Consider the following 21,851-nt stretch of genomic DNA (forward strand, 5'->3'; position numbering starts at 1 on the left):
TTCCAGGCAGGTGATACGCACAAGTTTTCCCAAGTATCTCCAACATTGACCAACAAAATGTGACTCCTTACATTAGTCAAGGATTATCTCTTGGCTCATTTTGCCACAAACACTGGTGCGGAATTCCTCCCCCTTCCCCACCTGCCTTGAACTGGATTTTTTTCAGTGACAGCAGCAGATTATCTTGAAGATTCTTATCTATTTTAATCAGGCTTCTTTTAGCACCTTCTGAAATCTCTCAGAGCTCACGATTGGCTTACACACATATGAAAAGGGCCCTATGGCATGTATTCCTTGACAACAATCTGTTCTCCTCACCTCATAGAGTGTAATGATGCCATTTGTCTCATTTGGAGGCTTCCACTGAACATATATCTTCTCTTCAAAAGGTCCTCCCTGGATGGATTCCAAGGGAACAGGTCCAGGAACTACAGAAAGATTAAAAACAACAAAAAAAAAATCACAACACTGTGTTAGAAGCTACCACCAGCTCCACTGAATCAAGTAAGAAAACTGCTAAGTGATGAACAAAATCAGAATCCATGAAAACATGAAGCTAGCTCCAGTATGCCCTTATCCCAGCACAGCACAGCAGAAAATCAGTGAGTGCTTAAAAGGGAACTAAAGACTACAGAAGGTGAATTTCTTAGTTTATCCAGTCAATCACCTGGAAGTGTCTTTCTTACATAAACACATAATTTGTTTCCTGACTCCATGACATCACACAATGAATGTGTGATTTTACCCCCAAATTATGCACTTTATTATCTCAAATTAACAACATTCCAGTATGTGCATATTTTTCTATTTAAATATAAAAATGCAAAAAGGTACCTTTTAAATAAAGAGAACTTCAATAATTTAACTTTGCCTCAAATATAGCTATTTGCACTAGTAAAAATAATAGTAATTAACATTCTGCAGATAAGGATTCACGTACAGACAATGACTTAGGCAGTAACATTGGCACTTCTCTGAGAAGAGTCCCAATGCATGTAGACCATAGTCCTGCTTACACGTGTTGTCACACCACTGGAAAACCTCAGAGCATGTCCATGCAGCACAATGCAGGAAGGCACTGAGACAAGTTAGCAAACTGGCCAAAGGAGAACACCAGTAGTGCTCACTGATCCATTTGGCAGTGCTACATCCCAGCTGCACTGCTTTTCCAGAAGTCCTGTGAGCCACTGAACTGGGAACATAACCTAGGACTGTCCCGGTGGTGTAAAGGAATGACGACATTAAATACTGGTCTTTTACTCTGAGCTTGAATACAACCTTCTGATCATTTAAATGCCATCTTCTCTTTTCTGTCATGAGTTAGACTCCTCAGGCCATTCCATCATCACTCTAAAATTACAGAAATGTCCACAATACCACCAGAATGTCAAGCAGCAAAGTAATGGGCAGCCTCCTCTCTCTTTAAGCCTTTCCCTGTTCTGGACCTCAACATCCTCGTGGAGTAACACACACGGACATGTCCAATAGAACCGTGCTTTATCCAGAACATGTTCAACATCATCAGGCCTTTAACAAGCCTACACCCTGCTGCATCAACAAAATGTTCCTCCAGGGCTGGAAGAAAGGCACACACACAATGAAGCAGGATTTGCCCTTTCAACATGCTGCAAAGATCACTGACAATGTAGGCAGTGCAGCCTCCTTCAGAAGTTAGTTTCAGTGAGCAACTCCAGCTCTTTCACCTACCTCACCACATGCCTTCCTGACTCCCATCCCCGCTCATACCCTCCACCTGGGAGCAGCAGAGATGCACATAACACCTTGAGGCATTACACAGATTGGCAAGGCAGGAGATGTACAATGCCCTCTTTTAGAGGCCTTAGGTGCTCTCCTCTAATTTGTAAGACTGTAGTGCTGGGTACTTATATTTTATTTACACGCTACCTCTTGTCCATCTACCAGCCGCCCATCAGATACAGAGGATGAAGAGGGTTTGAGGACAGAATCTTGTTTGTAATGCCAAAGGATAATTAGACACAGCAAGGAATTGTATGTGTTCTCCTTTGCCCCCATAACAGCAAAGCTCCATCTACCTCAGCAGCCAGATTGCACCTTGGCATAAAGACCTACTGGGCTGCACATCCTTATCAATATGATAGATTGATTTCCTCAGTTAAGTACAATGTAAGATTTATGTTTCATTATGGCTACAAGGCCAGCTAAAAATCCACCTACTAAAGCAAAATTTTAATGCTGTGAAAGATAACTAAATACACTTCCAAGCCTGTCTGATAAAAACCCTGTTCATTTTTCTGAAAGATCTGCCATCCTTTTATGTCCCTTGTATGATATACTGGGCTGCTAGAGCCACTTTCAGCTGTCAGAAACTTAGGACAGCAACTCCTTATGGCTCTGGCAGAGGAAGAACATTCCTTTTTAACACATTAGACAAAATGGAGGCTTGCAGTCTAGGAGAGTCCTTGGTCAGAAATAGCTCAGATGGGATAATAACACTTTAAAGCTTTCCATCAGTACTTCTGGAAAACTGTTCTTTTGTATCTGGAACGGAAGAGTTAGCACCAAATGATCTTAGCATCCGAGGCTATATGTTGCATCCAGAAGATCAGCATTAAGAAAAGAGATACTCCAGAAAGGAAGACATCATAACTCTTTGGGGGACTGTGATGTAAAGGCACAAGGAAAAAAAGCAACTAATGCCAGAATCACATTTGTCCATACGATAAAGGAACTTGCTATGGGGGCCCTGGGTAGTTCAGGATACAACTTCTATAGAAAGCAAACCTACTGCTGTTCACTAACAGCTCAGACTGGCGCTTGTCATTTCCAGGCACTTCAGGGAGCCCTGCCCTTTCAAGAACACTGCTGTGAAATGGAAATTATTTACACCTACAAATTTTACTTGCGTAGCACACATCCTGTCCAGAGAAGCTGTTTATAAGTCTTGTGGGACAGGGGATTATGCTGTTCTTTATGACTTGAAAGTATTACTGTGTCCCCACAAAAACCAAGCAAGCGAAGCCGACATAACTTACCGTCCTCCTCAGTCTGCACAACCAACTCCTCACTCTCCATTTTGCCCTCTGGGTTAGAGAGGGCCAGCCTCAGCCTGATGGTCATAAAGGGCCGAAGACCTCGCAAAGTGTAGTGGGAAGAAGTCTGGATGAGTTCCTCTGCCTCGAATTTCTGCTGGTTAAAAACATACTGGTACTGGACTGTCAGATTGTAGCTGTGGCAGCGGGTCACGGCGTAACCAAAGGGCTCCCACTGCAACGTCAGCTGCCGGGAACGGATGTCGACAACTTCCACATTTTGTGGTCCGTGGACAGGATCTGTGGAGAAAAGAATAACAAAAATAAATAACTGAAGAAAAAAAATTAATTCAACCTTAAAAGTCATCAGTCATCCATTCATATGCCTCTTTTTGGAGAGGAGGAGCAAGTGCACGAGGAGGTTAATGTCCAGTCCACTCATGGATTCTGGCTCCTGAGCTTTCACTAGAAATCCTGTCAAAGGGCACTGACCAGGGGTCGGGCTTCCGATTCCCATGAAACATCACTGAATCCAACAGTGGCAGCACGATTTAAGTAGCGTGGATGTTGCATTTCCTTCATTTTTACAAAACTCCCCACCCGTAGCTTGGTGAATCCAGCCCTAAGTGATGCAAATACACAGGAGACGGCTGTCAGAGGAGAAGGAACAAACTTGTCCTCTGGTACACGAGTACGAGAATTGTGGGGCGGGCTGTCGGCCTGCCCCAGCCCCACTGCCCCTCCAGTTTTCAGCTCCTGGCAGGCACCCTTAAACACTTCAGCAGTGGGGCCTACGAGCAGGCCGTGTCCTCCCTTCCGTGAGCCTTCCAAGTCATCTCAGCCTCGTGCCAATAAAAGTTTTATTTCAGAGCATATCAATGCCTTGGCCTCAACAAAGTTTCATTGCTCTTTATTATTCTTTCTACAGTATCTGTCTGAGGTAAAGTTTGAATATTCATGTGTAAGAATCATTTTCACCTGCTGTTCCTTAATTTATTTTTAACAGCATAACTCAAACGCTCTGACTACAGACTCTGCCCTTTACATAAAATATAAATGCACGCATCGCTAGACATGCAGATATAAAGAATGAAGGATGAGTTAGTAAAATCAGTGTTTGAGATATGTCAGATGGTAATAATACTACACATGTCACAGTTTATCTGACATTTCTTCAGCTTGTACAGCTCGTTTGCTTTTTTGATCAATATATATCTAAGCAAGGTAATTAGAAAATACATAATTTCACAGTTTCTTGATTTATAGCACAATTTAGTGTTTCTCCCACTTCTCCAGCTCTGTTCCTCTCATAAGTTGAAATCATGAGAGAACATTTTAATGGAAACAAAACAAGTCATATGGACTCCTAAAAACCAGTTACACTTCTCTGGAAGATACTCAAAGTAGAGAAAAAGCCTTCTTGTAATTCTTGAAAGTAAAGCACACACCAGTCACACTGACTTTAACCTACTAATGCATGGGCAGAAAGCATACTGTAACAACCAGTATATTCCATGTTACTTCTAAAAAAAAAAATTAGAAAAAAAAGCACGCCCTAGTGATTAGCACAGTAACTGTCAATGGGAAACAGCTACTTCTGAATTGAACATTATTCTGGGTATTTATTCAGATACACATACGTGCAGCCACTTTAGGATTAGTATGGTTATTATAGAACCAGGGGTCTAAAGGTAGTGACTGGTTTAGTATTCCACATAAGTCATGTCATTCCCCAAGCACATAGAGAACACTTAAATGAGGATCTTTAGTGCTTTGTGTCAAATACATATATATATATATATATATATATATATATTGAAATTAGACAGCTCGTATGCACATACATACCCACATTCTGCATAGGTGATAATCATCCCTTTACTCTAAAACCACAGAAAGAACATTTCTGTAGACGGCTCATATACATAATTAAGGTGAACCAAAGAATGGCTCTGTTACAGCTTTTAGCCTCTAAAACCGTACGAGTAAGCACAAGATGCTTTAAGATGTGTTGAAAGAAAACCAAAACCAGATGCAGATGCTCGTCCTTCAGAACTTTCCGACGTAATCAACCTCAGACTCCACACCAGAGTGGGGCTGAGACGCAGCAGAAACATTTCGTGCCACAACAATGGTGCAGCTGAAGATTGCAATTAACCTCCATGTTAATGTTACAGCGTTTTTTAAATTACAGTTATTTTATTTAAGTCAGTCATGTTATAGAATGAATGGGTAATGAGAGGGTGTTTGGTTTATTGATGTCAGATGTGTCGACTCTAAGGAACGTAAGGACTCTAAGGGTAAGGAGCGACTGATTCAGCATCACTTCATCAAGCTCTATGTCCAAAACTTGTGCTATGGATGATTACCTGAATTTCTCAGTTATCTCACCTTGTTCACATTTGCCCTTCCTTTTCTTACATAAAACTTAGTCACACAGGCTGGTTCATTTTGACCAGTTTCTAATTATAGTTCAAAATATTACTCTAAATGCTCTAAGATATACTCTGAGACTTTCATTACAGTAACCTGCCTATAAACAGCAGATGGGTTAGAGTTACAAAGCAAGAAGCTAAACTACAGATTTCACAGACAGCCCAGAGACCCCCCTACACAAACACAGAACATCCTGCACGTGTATGCTTAAAATGTGAGATTCATCAGTCCGGTGGGGTGGGAAGAGATCGGGATGATGCCACAAAAAGAGGAATGGGATGCACATTTCAGAAATACCCATAGCCTCAGAAGTTTTCAAGAAAGAGCAGGTGTCAAGATTTGACATCTAATGGCCTTACAGATTCTTGAACAAATGGGAATGAATAAATAAGTCAAAACTATTTAAACGTTAGGTTCAGTGAGAAAGAAATGAGACTGAATTAAATAAACAAATTGAAGCAAGACCTACAGAGCTTTATATTCACTCTGACTTCCTTCTCTTACTTTCAATCACCTTTTTCTGAAAACAAACTATATAACTTTGAAAATGTTTTCCTGTAGTCACACACTCCAACATTAAGTCCTTGAAACTCATTTTCATAGATGTGATTTTGTATTGTTTTTAAAGGATGGTGGTTCTACTACATTCTCTATTAAATTCCTTCTGTACTGTAAAAGTATATATTTTCTGTTTCAATCTTAATCTCAAAATCTCTGTAGTACCTCCCCTGGGAATCTACTGTATAACATCAACTATTTTTCATATAATCACTTATTTTCCCCAAAACAAAGAAGAAAACTAAACATGTTTAAGAGTTGACAGCTCTGCAGAAAAGCCCTGTGGGTGCTGGTGACAGCAGGCATCATATGAGCCAGCAGCGTGCCCTGGCAGCTAAGGGAACAAACTACATTTTGGGGTGCATAAAACACAGCATAGTTATCAAAAGAGGTAATTTTCTCCATATATTTAACATTAGTGCAGCCTCACCTTGAATATTGCATGCAATTCTGGGCTCCACGAGGTAAAAATAGCATGTTCAAGTACTTCAACATGTCCAGAGGAGGCCAACAGCACTGGTGAAAGGGCTGGAAGGCACGTGCTGTAAGGAGAGGCTGAGAGAATGGCACAGAGCTGCACTAGGAGGGCTTCAGACAGGACATTAGCAAAAAGTTTCTTTACTGTGAGGGTGGTCAAACACTGGAAAGGAACGGGCTTCCTAGATAAATGGTGTCCCATGCCTTTCAGTGCTCAAGAGGCATTTGTACAACGCCCTCCATAATTTGCTTTGATTTTTAGTTAGTCCTGAAGTAGTCAGGCAGTTGGACTCGATGAGCTTTGCAGGTCCCTCTGAACTGAACTATTCCATTCTGTATAATCCTCTACTACTGTAAGCATCTGAAGGCTGGATGAACTGCTCCATTTCTGTATTCTTGGAATTATAGCTTCACAATAAAGCAAGGAGAAACCTAAAAATTATTACTTGGTTAGTTTAAGAGACACTGCTAATATAGATTTCAAACTTCAGCTGCAAAAAAAAACAACACCCTACCTTCAAAAAAAAAAAACCCAAACTTCAGCTGCAAAAAAAAAAAACTACCAAAGCAAGAAAAACAAACTAACCCAATTTGAACAGTTATGGATCATACATATTAAGACATCTGAGTAACCTGCATAGATTGAAGTTTCTAACTGTCCTGAGACCTTGGAAAACCCATGGAAATGCTTAGCAGGCAGCAGCAGTGGAACAGCTGTCACTGATGTATTAAAACTAGTCTTGAATCCATGCACAGAAATCATACATGTACTCTCTGGGATTTCACTGTGCAAACATTGTATTTTCATCTCAGCCTGGTTGAACTAATAATTACATCAAAACCAAGGACTGAACAGCATTTTTTAATATCAGGTCTCTCAGCAGTGCTTCAATATCTATCATTGCTTTGGTGGGCTACAGCACTTTGCAGGCCAGGAACCCTTCTGAACTGGAGGTGATGGGCACGTGGCCAGGATGGACACAAACTCTCCCAGCAGGTCCTTCAGGTGTGCTCCAAGTCCTCAGTCCATGCAAGTGGAGGGTTTTGACCCAACAGCAACCTGCAATGTTCAGGGACTGCATCTCCTACTATCAGCATTTCACAGAAAGTTGACTTTTATGACCGGTTTTATAATTTTCTTATTGAGTTTTACAGATCTCATTTTGTTCGCTGTAGTTGCCTTGCTCAAGGTGAGGCGTGGAAAAGGCAAAGGTTGATTTAGGTTATTAATAACAATTGTCTCTGCTTCATACCCCGCCATGCAGGGCAGAACAGCGAGGAAGGGAAGGAACAGCAAAGCACCAGGGTTTGAACATGGAGCTAAGGCTGAGCAGTGAAGTTAAACAGAGACAATCAGCTGCTGCCCCTCAGGTTAACTACCTGCTGCAGGAGCCTAATTGCAAGAAATTGTTCCTGTCAGTACAGACACGACATTGAGTGGAAGATGTCCGTACTGCTCTGAGGCCCCATCGCCCATGTCTGCTGACCCTCCAGAGAGCACGAGGCAGAGTTCATTAGCAGTGCAGGTGTCCACTGATTGAATTCTGTTTCCCCACAGTGGGTTACAGAGACTGAGAATGCACAAAGGGAAGAAAGACAAGCACGACAGGCATCGCAGCTTTCCCAGAGTCCTAACTGATGTTTTCTGAGAAAGCAGAGAAGGAAAATGCGTGCAAGTCCAATTCCTGCCTTCCACTCAACACACCCACACCTGAGCTCATCGTCAGTCGCCCCAAGGAGTTGTGACAGTGCCTACTTTCCGTGCAACAGCAACACAATTCTCATCATCAGTGCATCAGTAAACAGGATGTTTCCCTTTATAGATTCCTACCTGTTTTACAAAGACATTGTTCTCGTTCTGCATATAGAAAACCAAACAGTAATATGTCTGACAATGATTCCTTTCCAGGCACTCTCTATCTCACCTTTATCTCCTATTTCTCATCTTCCTCTTTAAAATTCCATAGGATGAATCAAGCCTTAGGAAACATACCTACCAGCAAAATAACATAGTGAGATAAAACAAAGCAAAAGCATTCAGCTGCTATGCCTTAAATATCCAATTCAATTGTGTGATGGCTCAGGATAAAACAGCCAACTCCACCGTGAGTGCTGTTCATCTCTTCAAAGACACGCTGACAGATGAGTTCTCTATAAATGCCCTCCTTATCAATGTCCTACACGGGGACATTTCAGAACATTGGACAACTCTGTGCATTCCTGAAGTGCAGCATGTCTTTTTGTGACAGAGATCCTGTGCTGAGCGTCACAACTCATTCAGATGCTGCTCATCATATTTCAATGCCTTCCTAGCCTGAATGTGGTCTAAATGCCTTTTCAGACACGACAGATAAAAACACTGATTAAGCAGAGTTCCCTAGTCTGCCAATACCACAAAAGTGCTTTAGCTTTGCCCTTTTTTGCATAAAGAAAATTTCCCTAAAATTTGAAACTTTTTTTTAAAACCAGTTTGGGTGTCATTGCTCAAAAGACAGTGCAGACAAAGCTGAAGGTGATTATAGAGAAATGCACGTTCTTGCGTATTCTGAGAGAAGAATCCTAGAATCACAGACTTCCAACATCTTCAAGACTCCCAACAGAGAAAAGAAGAAAAAGCAAATGTGACTAAAACAACAACACGGCCACAGAACAACCTGCTTGTTGAGATATCTCCAATCACCTAAACCCCAAGCCACACACAAAGAAATAGGTGTCATTACGCTGATGAACTAAAATAGGCCATTTGATAGAATTCTCTGAGACACATAGAAGGAGCACTGTCACACAGCTGAAGCTGTTGTAAAAGAAAGATAAATAAGTTAGATAATGGAGTACATGCTTAGATAAGCTAGGGACTGAGCTCTCGCAACAGTTAACATGAGCATTTCACTTCAGTTCACAGTACATTTTCTACATTTTTTATTGATCTGCTTTTGTTTCAGTTTCAAATTTTACTTTGAATTCGGCATCAGAAGAAACCCAAGATTTCTTTTTTTTTTTTTTTTTTGTTGAAAAGGAAATTTATTTAATGGGTTACAAAACCCATAAACATCTTCTAATCTCACAGATAGAAATTGTTCAACAAAACCGAGACCAAAATAACGAAAAAAATTGACCCGAACACCCTTAAACTGAGCCGAGATCCATCTTTCTGAGAAGTCTGAGACCTTCCAACCTGTTCCCAAAGACACCTCCCATACTTGAAGACCCAGGTCCAGAGCACCAGCAGGTGACTCAGAGCCTACCCCAGCACTGCTGGTGCTTGCTCTAACCTGCACCCACAGTTAAGCTGCCAAATCTCCATTTGTACACAACTTCAAGATAATTAAGCACTACCTTTTGTAAAATAGAAAAAAAAAAAAAAAAAGAAAAAAAAAGGTTTATTAGCATCTGTTTAAATGGAATTTTTCATTAGAGTTTGAAATGGTAAAGAGAAAGCTTTCTTCTTCTTGTACCTAAAACTATTGTTGCCTAACAAACTTAAAAATAATCATTTAAAGCAACAATAAAGGGTAATTACTGATTTTATTAAAAACATCTATCATGGATACACTTAGTGGTGGTATTCCATGGCTGGGAACAAAACGTACATTACTGAGCTTTCTGATGATTAAATACAAAAGCATAATTAAATATGCTAATGAAAGTGAAATTACAAAGCAGGTAAACCACTTTTTTGGCAAGCACAATAAAATGCTTTTTTTCCCACAAATCTGTTTATTTTATTATGTATAAATAAAATATTTATTTTAGCTATTTTATTAACACACATGTGCATTTATTTTTATTACCTCTTTCTGTGTGTATTTCTGCTGTTAGCTTCAAATGGAGTAAGTGGAAAAGATTGCAATAATATATAAAAGCTAGTTTCTGACAAAAAAAAATAAATTATCTCCATAAAAATAAATAAGGTAATCAAAATAGTGGGTAAGCAAATATTTGAGAGGTTTCCTCTGCACAGTCCGTTGAATTATTCTGAAGAGCGGAGGGAGAGGCATTGCTCCCGCAGATAGGCTTCCTCACATTTGTAACTGCAGCTTCCTTTTATGCCCATGCAATCTGCAAGAGAAATTCTCTCCACTCTTTTGGAAGCCTTTCAAAGACAAACAAAAGCCGTGGAAAATATTTTTCCATTTCCACTTGTCAGTCTCGTAGAAGGAGCTATCAGCTTGTGAAGCATGGGGTCTGTGTGGGCTATGAAATACCTTAATTGCCCTGAGCCACTTGGGGCTTGTCCAGTTTTCTCGAGATTCAAGGGAAGCAGCAACTCCCTTTTTCACCAGCAATGGGCAGGCAGATTTGAGCAATCTCTATATGATAAGGACTAGCTGATTTCCCTGTACCTAAAGGGATTTTCTCTCTACAGTATACCTTATTGACAGAAAATATATATATGTATTTTTGTCAATTGCTAAGAATGCCAAGATTGGGTAGTTACTTAGGCAAGTAGATCATGTCACAACTGTAAAAATAAGGCTAGATGAAGAAGTCCTCAGGAGTGGGTGGCTGGATATTCAGCTAGCGTAAGAGATGTCAGAGATGGTATCCAGAGATGTCAACCAGTTTCTTCCCCCGGTTGCTCCTTTAACTAGACCAGGAGACTTCTAAATTCCTGCAGCTGCGTACTGGTTGCAAAGTATTTCAGAAACCTATTTTCACAGAGGGTCTAAATGCAATTTATGGCCAGCTGTTTAATTCTAATTTCATGCTCATGTCTTCCTTACACTAGAGTGTTGAAGTCAGCAATGCAATGCCATTAATGCCATGGATGGTTAACTCTTATGTGAATGTACATATTTGAACAAATGTTCATTTCAAAATGCTATAGATACACGTTGGGATGGTGGAAGAAAGATAAAAGTTTGCTCTGAACAAAATCAATGCACCGTATTTAGCCCAATAATTGCCCATTTCCTAGGATATGGTTGCACTTTTAACTTACACAAAAAATAAAGCAGAATAACTTCCTCCCTAAGCTTATCTGGCCCTAGAATAGAAATTCAAAGATGTCCATGACCCCAAGCAGGAAGCCATTCCCATTTTTTCTGGATTTTCGGCTTCAGTTAATGAGCCAGACTTGTTACAGTGCATCAGCAAAAATCCAGCTGTGCTTCAACACCTGCTCACAAGAGGGGCAGAAGAAAAACCTCTTGCAGCATCTTTCTGTAGGTGCCAATTATCCAGCACTGAGTTACAAACGGCAAATGTCCCCTCACTTGCTTTACAATTGGCTCCAAGCACTTAACTCAGCTTTGTCAACTCATTGGGATGTCATTAGGCAGTAGCATCAATATGCAACTTCTCCAGGTAATTGCCAGAATCACAGCAGCCAGACACATTTTAGAACAGGGTTGATCAGATTTTTGCCTTTGGGACTTTCTCCACCAATAGGTCATCTGCGTTCAGCACAACCACAGCTCTCAAATGGCACAGAGAACCAGGATCACTGCTCTTTCTGCCTTTTTTCATCTTTACAGCGAAGAAGCAAGCAAATCTCTCATGAAAGGAGGAGTCCTGGGAAGAAGTGAGAGAAAAGCTCCAGGAGAGCAAAGTGCAAGGGGCAGGACCAGCACTACTTTACCACCGTTTATATCTCATCGGTGTACCACTAAAAAAAACTCACAGAATTTCAGTGCAGACATTATGCACGAGAAAATACAGATAAACTAGCTCTTTAGGAACACTGTCAAGCCTATTAAGAGAGAACTTCTAATGCAGGTAGGGCTCTTAGTGTAATCGGAACACACAGGCCTTTGTGTCAGGATTACAGCAGCCTTGTTAATATCCCCAACACTCTCTTTTTAAAGTCTCATTGAAATCCAAGTCTTTCTTTTTGCCCAAAATATCTTTTTTTTATTTTTTTTTTTTTTTACGAAACTGGATTAATAACCCAGAAGTGACTCAGTTCTAAACAATTCCAACTTGTTCCCAATACCTGTAACCTCCCTGCTGCTGCAGGGCACCACTGCACTGCTAGCAGTTCCTCCTGTCAGCCATGCCCAGAGCTCATCCTCTCCTTCGTGCTCCATGCTGCAAGAGGTGTGAGTCTGCAGCAGTCAAGGTGCTGCTCCTTCAGGAAGGCCACCAAGTGGGTGAGCTCTCCTCCAGGCTCATAGCAGAGCTGACTTTATCTGGGAAGATGCTTTAGGGAAACTTCAGACTGCCTTATTGTTAAAAGCAAAACCAAAAAAAAAAAAAAAAAAGAGTATTGATGTCCAACAAATATAAAATTACTGCTTTTTTTTTTTTTTTTTTTTTTTTGCTCAATACTATTTTATAACAGAAAGCTATTAACTTCCCATTCTTAATCCTTATTTTCTGTGCAGGCTGGGATACATCCTTTAAAACTCTTCTGAGCTCATCCACGTAGCAAAGCAAGCGATTAGCAGCTGGCTGTAGTTTTACAAGGGTGTTAGCAGAGTTTATTTCATTGTCATGGAGGGCACTTACAGGGGACAGCATCACATGAACTTGTGCACACCTACATGTGTGCACACCTCGTCCCTCCACTCAGCCAATTCCACGCTGGGAGCATTTACCCATGCTGTTTATGGCTCGCTCAGAGAATGAAACCAGGCTGCCACAAGGAAACTTTCTGCAGTCTTTAGAAGGAAAAAGGTGAAGGATGTAATGAAGATTTGAGAGCCCTGCAGAGGATGTTGGTGTTCAGTTTTTAAGCTTCTCTACAAAGTCCTGTACTAGTGCATTTCTCTTGGAACTAGAAACCTGAGCCTTGGATTTAATGAAGGAAGGTCAACCCTAATGGACCTAGAGGTACAGAAGCATAAAATGGACTGTCTGTATGACAGACACTGGCCATGTCCTCATCTACAGCCCAATGGAAACGCAGGGGCAGATTTACGGCTCTGCTTACTTTCTTCATCTCATTGGCAGTAGCAGGCAATCGGTCCTCCAGCAGCAGAAAATGAGCTTCACCATGACCAAAGAGCTGTGCTGCTACAACCAGCCACTCAGACACACAGCACTGCAAGACAGTGGGAGACTGGTGGCTTGCACGTGGATCCCACGAGGCCAGAGTACAAGGACCTGCATCTGGTTTTGGGGGCACACTGCCCTCTCTTTGGGTTCCAAAACGTAGGTGGTGAAACAACATTTGGGGCACCATTGGAGGTTACAATGCTAATGAGCAAGTTAGTTAGTCGTGCCCTAAAAGTGAGGGCAAGGCTCATTTGTCCACATTAAGATCTTTATACTTTAAAGTGTTTTCTTTTATTCTTTTTATTTTATTTTTTTTTTTCCTCTGGGTGAATGAAGCTCTTGCACTTGCCATTTCTTACTCCATACAAAAGAAAGAACCGAAGTGGAAAAAAAAGCAGCGTGTTTTGTTTTCGGCAACTATGGCTTGATTCTTTGCTGCCATGGCTTTAACAACAAGGCTTGAAGGAAGTAGATGAGCATTCATGTGTTAAAAAAAGCCTATGTTTTTAACAGAATTAGGCAGCTGAGCTCATTTCCACCCCATTAGGATCAGTCTATGAGACAGTGCTGCCAAATGAAAGCGCAAGAGATTAGTTTTCCCCTCACTAGCTTAAGCAATGCTCTGGGCGCCAAATACAGATCACAACACTTTTCAGGGATATTGCAAAGCTCGTGCAGGGAACTGATCCAGATCCTGCCTTTCAATTTCTCAGCAAAGCCATTTCCACACAAATACACCACTGTGCCCTGAAAGAGTTTATTTTGAAATGGAAAGAGGAGAAAGGATGTAGATTCTTATTGGAAATCCATTTGCTGAAAGTGTGTTAAGGAAGCTAAGTTTCTAAGAAAAGATCTGTTAATATGTCACTGAAACATTCCAATAACCACTGCCACAGCTTGGCATCACAGGTCTGCTAGCTGTAGCAGCATTTATGGTGAGACATCCTTTTTGTTCATTTCATGTAGCCTTGAATTAATATACAGAAAAGAATGTGTTCCTAATTTCTTTTTTCCTCTAATACTCCTACCTAAAACAAGTGCAGAAAAAAAATCACTTTGATGGTTGGTTGTCCTCCAGCTGTTAATGATTTCCTTCTCTTCAGAGCAGAGGGTAATAAAGAAGGGCAGAGAAAAAAAATAGTTACTGCTTTACTATTAAAATAACAATATTCCTACCAGATAGGCATTAGCATTTGCTCCCTAGATGGTTATAATTCATCTCAAGCAGCAGAATATTAGAAATGTCAGGGATCTCCAACTGGCATCCACTCAGCTCCATTCTCTCAAGACTTACAGATGCAACCACTTTCTCTTCCCTATTAATCTTCAGAAAACCTCCTGTGAAGCTCAATCTCCAGGAGCATTACAGCTACAAAGTGAAGCAATCAGTTGTTGGGACCAGCTGGTATTAGGGTTGCATGTGCAATGTGAACGTTTATTATTTGTGCATATGTACCATGCCTGGGGTGGGCCTGAGATTTTTAAGCACCTAAGTTATTGGGACACACATACAGAGCTCATCTAACCCCTTCAGTACGAGGGTGTCAGCCTGATCCCCATCAGTGACTGGGTCTTAGCCTCCTTCATGCATTCCTCTTCCATCCTCAGAAGAGGTCCCAGCAACCACTCCCCATGCCCAGCTGCCCTACGCAAACATCTACTTTCCCATCCTCTTCTCCCAATTCTTCTTTAAAGCCACCTCCCCATTTCCCCTCTGCCAACTCTCCAGTGCAGAGTTCAGCTCCTGCAGATTTCTCCTGCAGACCGACCAAGCACAGCAGGGGACATCTTTTCCTCTAGAGGCCTAAGGATCCTTTCACTTCCAATCCTGGGCTCAATCCTGGACAAGCCAAGAGCAACTCAGAGAAACTGAAGTCTTCTGAAAAAATTAGCTATTACCATCTGGGAACCTTCACCTGCATATAAATGGGCTATATATATATATTTTTTTTTTGCCATTTCATCTAATTTAATTACACAGATTGATTGTCCTAGGCTTTCAAGTTGGTAGGAGAAAAAAATAATAACAAAAAAAGGCAAACCAAGCAAACCACACCACAAAATGCAGAGTGAAAGGTTAGCCTTAGAGATGGATCAACTGCTTCCTCTGGAAGATGTAAGCTCAGGCTTAAAAACTGAATAATGGCTATGGAAATGGTTAAAGATTTCCAAGGCATTCACCATGCTGCAGGTTTTGTACTTCTAACATCTCAGCCCCAATAACACAATCTGACAGGCCCTAACGAGACGGTCCTTACAATGGACCACAGGAAGCTTCAGGCCACAGATGCTGCTGCCTGCTGCACCTCCAGCCCGTCCTGGCGTTTCCTCTTTGCATCACGTCCAGATTAATCTATATTCTCAGGCAAACTCTCCTTGTGCACATAACAACATAGTTAAAGCTGTATACGCAAGAGTAACGTTCAGCTGGTGTTCATATTGAGGCTAAGACCCTGGAGCACGGATTCCCTTTCTCTACTTGCCTATCACAGCACCTCACCCAGAACGGGAGGCTTTCACAATATTTGCCAAAGTACTTATAAGAAATTGTTAAAAAAAAATCAAGACTATTAGATGGAAAATAATGTAAGGCTCAAGATCAGTGGAAAACACTGCAGAGAAACAGACTACAAAGGACCAAAATTCCTCTGCACATCACAGTGGAGACATGAAAACGCTCGACACAAAAGGCTTGCCTAACGACTGCCTACATTCATTACCACTACATCTAATGGAAACACTAACCCTTGCCTTCATTATACTTCCCAAAAGAACACAAAAATAAAAAGACAATGACCAGCCCTCAGCACCAAATTAAAATTTAGGAGGTCAATCACAGCAGGTAAAAAGCTGTTCTTGTTTTCTGATACTCAGTGTATCTGCCTTATTCATTGTCTGTGTTCTCTAATGCAGACACCGCTAGCAGTATTAAATAGTACAAGACCACCTAATGGAAACCTAACAGCTCGGGGAAGCGTTAGGTACCACTATACTCATCAAAATAAAATTCTCCTGTGAGAGCAGTTTATTGATTTGTGTATTTTACTTTCTCTGGGATTATTGTTCAATTACTTTTATCCTCGGAGATGAAAGCAGCTGAATGTAACATCAAAAGCAGATAGAAAAAGTCGCATGTTTCAATTTTTCTTTCAAATCTGCATAATATCCATTACAGATCCGATTTTCAAGAGAGCCCTCTGAGAGCAACAGTGGAGGGTAACTGCATCAGACATATAACCCATCAACATTCTCTCTTAATTATTCTGGCAGAAGCTCATATCTTTTCCATAAAGCAAATGACAGCCTGCAGAAGCCACCTGACCACAGCTCCCTTCATCAGGTGAGCCTCTTGCTAATTGTTGCTATGATTAGTAGTTTATCACCACTTATAAATACAAACACAGCATAAAATTTCCACTACTAACTTGTAGTACCATTAAAGAGCTTTAAGCATGGTGGTGGTCAAGAGACCATGAAAATGCCATTTTGCTGGTCTGCATTCATTCTTCACTAAAAGCTTTTCATGCTCTGTTTGCATGAAAAAAAAATAGATTTTTATAATTGCCAACCCTCTGTTCTCACCATGGGACATAGTCCCTTGTCATTTTTGTTTTGCTACACACATCACGACCAGCGCAGCAAATGGAGTCGGGATCTCGCTGTCTCATTTGAGAGGCACATGTAGGAGGAACTGAACAGTGCTCCTCTCCATGCGCATGAAGCAAGCGTTGCTCCACAGCCATCAGGTGAAACTGGCTTAAGGTCTTCAAATATGAGAAGCTGCATGCTCTGAAGTTAAAACTCCACAAGAATGATTTTATAATGAACCAGCGGAACAGTTGCTGTGTTTTATGCGGCAGGGACATTAGCACCATAGTTCAACTTGCAAATGGTACCCTTGGTGATCATAACCCTCAACTGTAAAACTCATCAGACAGATGACCTTATGAGCAACCACATAGCCCTGACTGCATGAACATACATTTTGTTAAAGGCAGGAGTGCAATAAAATTGCGAATTTAAAAAATACACTTCCCAACTTACACTTTTGAGGAGTAATTGTTTCCTTAGCTGTAAGAGGTACAGAGGAACTATCCATTTCAGATACCGATAGTTCAGCACTGTGACTTGGCTTCTAACGGCTCTTAAAGCAGACTGTGTGCTTGCCTACACAGGTAAGAGGAAGAGCGCTCCCTGAATTCACAGAGGAAGCACATTTAGCTATAGACTGGACCAGAAAGGCAATGTGAGACCAGGCAGAAATGGAACACAGGAGGTCCCAACCACTGCAGATGGATTTTTATTGCAGTTGAGCTACTCATCTGCTGAGGTGTTTTGTCTTTTTACAACAGGCTGCTGTACAATGAGGTCCCTGCAAAGCTATTTCAGAAAAAGTTGGAATGTAAAGCACATTGCTTTTCTTTTAGTGATGCAATTACAAGGGGAAGGAAGTCATGAATATTACTGAACTTTAAAATATTGTTTCTAGGGGCAATAGATTTTACCCAAAGAGATATTAGTGCTCCACCTCTACATTAAAGAAAAATCACTTGAGAACTTGCAGCAACACATTTAAAGTCCATTAGTATGCGTTTTCAAATGTCATGCCTTGAATGCGACAGTCAAATTCCTGAATCAATCAGCCGAAGGGAATTATTTTACTCAGAAGTTATGTGAATAGAAAGTAGCAGAAAACAGTAAAGTGTGGAATAACTTTACATTGGAACTGAAACACTTAAAATAGTTTTTTTGGTGAAATAAGAAGCAACAGACTATGTGCACCGGCCCCATGGGATAATTAATTGCAGAGCATTTTAGTTTAGGTTGTTTGGTCTTTTTTTTCCTGTAGTAGACCAAGGGCTGGGTTTTGCTCTGCCCTGCAAGTATTGCCCAGGATGCTGCTCGGTGCCTGAACGCTAGCTCACTAGTTGGGTACACACCAAACACAAGGACAAACACAGCATTTGCCAGCTGCAGTTTGTCTACAGGCACAGTCTGCATCTGTATTTTTGATGTCGTGCTCATTCTCAGCTGAGTTTTCAAATACATGCATGAATCAATATGCAAAATAGGCAGCCCATAGCTTCGACAGTTAGAAATTCTGCTCTGGAGTGTCCTTGTACGCCGGCTGACTCACACACATGGCATGGCAGATTCTGACCTCAGTGCTGAAATAACATTAGAGGCTATGAATCCCTTCCGTCCTGGCTCACATCCCATTATCCCAGCACTGCATATTTAACATATTCGTAAGACAACTCACATTCATCTGAATACTTTGCATGCTTTGATGGCTTTCAAATACAAAAGTGAATGAACTCAGCAGGAAATCTCCAAAAATTTACCATGAATCTTACTGCCCTTCATTTCCAGGGTGGCATTTCCGTTAATATCTTCTGTTTGTTTTTACCTGCCAGCAACTCCACTCAAATCAAAGAGATTTTTTTTTTCCCTGCTGCCAGACAGTAGTGGTGGTACCTTCAATGTGAAGGACAGACAGTATATAAGATCAATCAGTATCAACCGTCTCAGATTTTATTTCTTTCACGCAACCTCTGAGCTGGTCTGATAAGCATTTAATCCAGAGCAACCACTGCTGGTGAAGCATCTTGTCTAAAAGCAGACAACTAAATAATCTTGTGGCCTGGTTCTGCATAAGAGTGACAATAGTTGATGGGGAAAAAGTCACCTACCATTATTTTCATATTTCCTTTTATAATGATGGGCCAGTAGTAACCAATAGAGCATTAAAAAATACTCTCTGTATTAGCAAATGGCAAGGGAAATAACCTTCTGATTAAAATGTAGCTAAGAAAAATCTATCAGGTTTTAAAGCAGACCTCAGTAATTGTACAGAGAGAAAAAGATTCTGCATCGTAATGAGTAGCAAAATAAGGCAATGAGACTTGTTAGTCTAAGAGACCCTTTCCAGTTAGATGAATCACACTGAAAATATTAAAAAAAGAAAATGAGAAAACACCTTGAAGGAAGACACAATTTGTAGCAGATCCATTCATTCAAAGCTCGGGCCTTTTGCACAAACTACTTTCTAATTATTCCATATTAGAACACCACTCTGTGTTTGCAGAGATTTGTGATAACACTGGGTGAAATACTCTGCAAAACCCAAAAATGAAACACGGAGGTTCCCAAGCACCGTATACAGCAACAAGGAAACATCTGACCTAAGACAGCCATTTAAATGGGAACTGAGGTTTACGTGTTTTGCTGGAAAGACAACCATTGCCATTAGAATCCTAGAATCACTAAGGTTGGAAAAGATCTCCAAGATCATCTGGTCCAACCATCCTCCTACCACCAATGTCACCACTAACCCGTGTCCCCAAGCACCATGCCCAACCTCTCCTTGAACACCCCCAGGGACGGTGACTCCACCACCTCCCTGGGCAACCCGTCCCAATGCCTGACTGCTCTTGCTGAGCAGAAATGTCTCCTCATTTCCAACCTGAACCTCCCCTGGTGCAACTTGAGGCCATTCCCTCTGGTCCTATCACATGTGAGAAGAGACCCCCAGCTCGCCACAGCTTCCTTTCAGGTGGTTGCAGGGAGCAATAAGGTCTCTCCTGAGCCTCCTCTTCTCCAGACCAAACCACCCCAGTTCCCTCAGCTGCTCCTCACAGGACTTGTGTCCCAGGCCCCTCACCAGCTTCGTAGCCCTGCTCTGGACACACTCCAGGGCCTTGGTGTCCTTCTTGTAGTGAGGGGCCCAAAACTGAACATAGCATTTGAGGTGCGGCCTCACCAGAGCAGAGTACAGGGGGCGATCACCTCCCTGCTCCTGCTGGCTGCACTATTCCTGACACAAGCCAGGATGCTGCTGGCCTTTTTGGCCACCTGGGCACACTGCTGGCTCATGTTGAGGTGAGCATCAGTCAGTACCCCCAAATCCTTTTCCTCTGCACAACCTTCCAGCCATTCTGCCCCGAGCCTGTAGCGCTGCATGGGGTTGTTGTGCCCCAAGTGCAGGACCCGGTACTTAACCATGTTGAACCTCATCCCATGGCCTCAGCCCATCAACCCAACCTGTCTAGGTCCCTCTGCATCACCTTCCTGCCCTCTGGCGGATTGACACTTCCCCCCAGCTTGGTGTTGTCTGCAATTATTTTGGCACAGAAGAGGCTCAGGCTGAGTTTCTTTAAATAACCGTGCCAGCCATCGACCTGCTGGAAAAAAACAAAAGTGCTGCTTTCTCACACAGTAACTATGATGGGATTATCAATTTAAGAAAGTGTATATTAAGAAGGATTATGTTTACAATTGAACTTGGGCTCAAAACTGACATCGAGTATACAAATAAATGAAGAAAATCACTGTACTGCCTTTTCACTTTTGCTGAACATTTTTCTGGGTGCTTCTTCATTCTCATGCTGTACTTTGTACCAAAGTCTACAGTGCCTGGGTACAGTAAAGGTGATTCCAGCTAGATGTATATAATAGGAAGCCAGATGGCCGCATAAGGGTTAATGAACAAGATTTAAAAAATCCTAAGAACAGTTTCTAAGTTAGAGATTACCCATACAGTATTAATCTCTTTATATACTTCCATAGCAACTGCTACAAAAGTACACCAAAAAAAGTTCAGTGTTATTATACAGGAAGCTGTATAAGGAGATTTCTGTACCAACTCATAGCAGTTCAAATTTGTAACTTCAATTTTTGTCAGAAGTATTACTGCAACGAGACTTGCACTTGATTGGAATAAATTCATCAGAGTCAGTTTGAATAACACATCCACTTGCAGTCAGTCTCAGTACAGAGGCAATGCATCCAGCAACAGCTCCCAGGGTGTCAGTCTCAGAAAAGGAAGCAGAGCAATAACCTTTTCGCTGTGCAGGGTCTACCACCTAGCCAACTTCTTTAAAGGCATCAAAGTTAGGGGCTTCAGGCCCTTTACACCTCAGCTTTATAAAACTAGGAACTTCTTAATGCCAAAAGATAAAACTCCAGCCCTGCAAACAGAAGACATCATTGCGCCAGATGAGCTGCAAGGAATATTGCTGTTACTTGTAAAATCCTCTTTCACATGCCCTGCATAAAACATGTCAATTAATACGATTGCTTCATTTATAGCCAAAGCAAAGCAGTATGAAACAGCAGCACTGACACTGCAACAGGCACTGGCAATCTTCTGGGGAAACCACAGAGCAAGGAAGAACCTCCTCTCATAACGCATCACACTATCGATGCAGAGCTCCTCAAAGCACAGGCTCATCTCATAGCAAATTACTGAGTCTGTTTCTTCCTCTAAGAATAAGATTTTGATCTCTAGATAAAATTTCTTTTGTCTGTCTAGGACAAAGCAACACACTTGTCATCTATTAACCATGCTTACCTGCTTGCTTGTAAGTATGTACCCAACCTAGCTTTAAAATTGATGGTTTGAGCATCATTAGCAGTGTAGCTACTGAA

The 21,851-nt window shown here is 41.4% G+C and overlaps 1 protein-coding gene across 1 annotated transcript in view; it reads right to left on the bottom strand.

The window, feature by feature from the left end:
* Positions 1–21,851, bottom strand: part of PTPRT (protein tyrosine phosphatase receptor type T) — a gene marked incomplete at its 5' end in the record, with an annotated part of 444,059 nt that overhangs the window by 145,630 nt on the left and 276,578 nt on the right. Inside the window, 2 exons of the mRNA XM_082773668.1 lie at positions 319–428; positions 3,015–3,311. Of these exons, the coding sequence (XP_082629794.1) occupies positions 319–428; positions 3,015–3,311 (407 nt within the window). The remainder of the gene's footprint in view (positions 1–318; positions 429–3,014; positions 3,312–21,851) is intronic.

This window comes from Aythya marila, assembly GCF_965140915.1.
Source record: "Aythya marila genome assembly, chromosome: 16".
NCBI classification, from domain to species: domain Eukaryota; kingdom Metazoa; phylum Chordata; class Aves; order Anseriformes; family Anatidae; genus Aythya; species Aythya marila.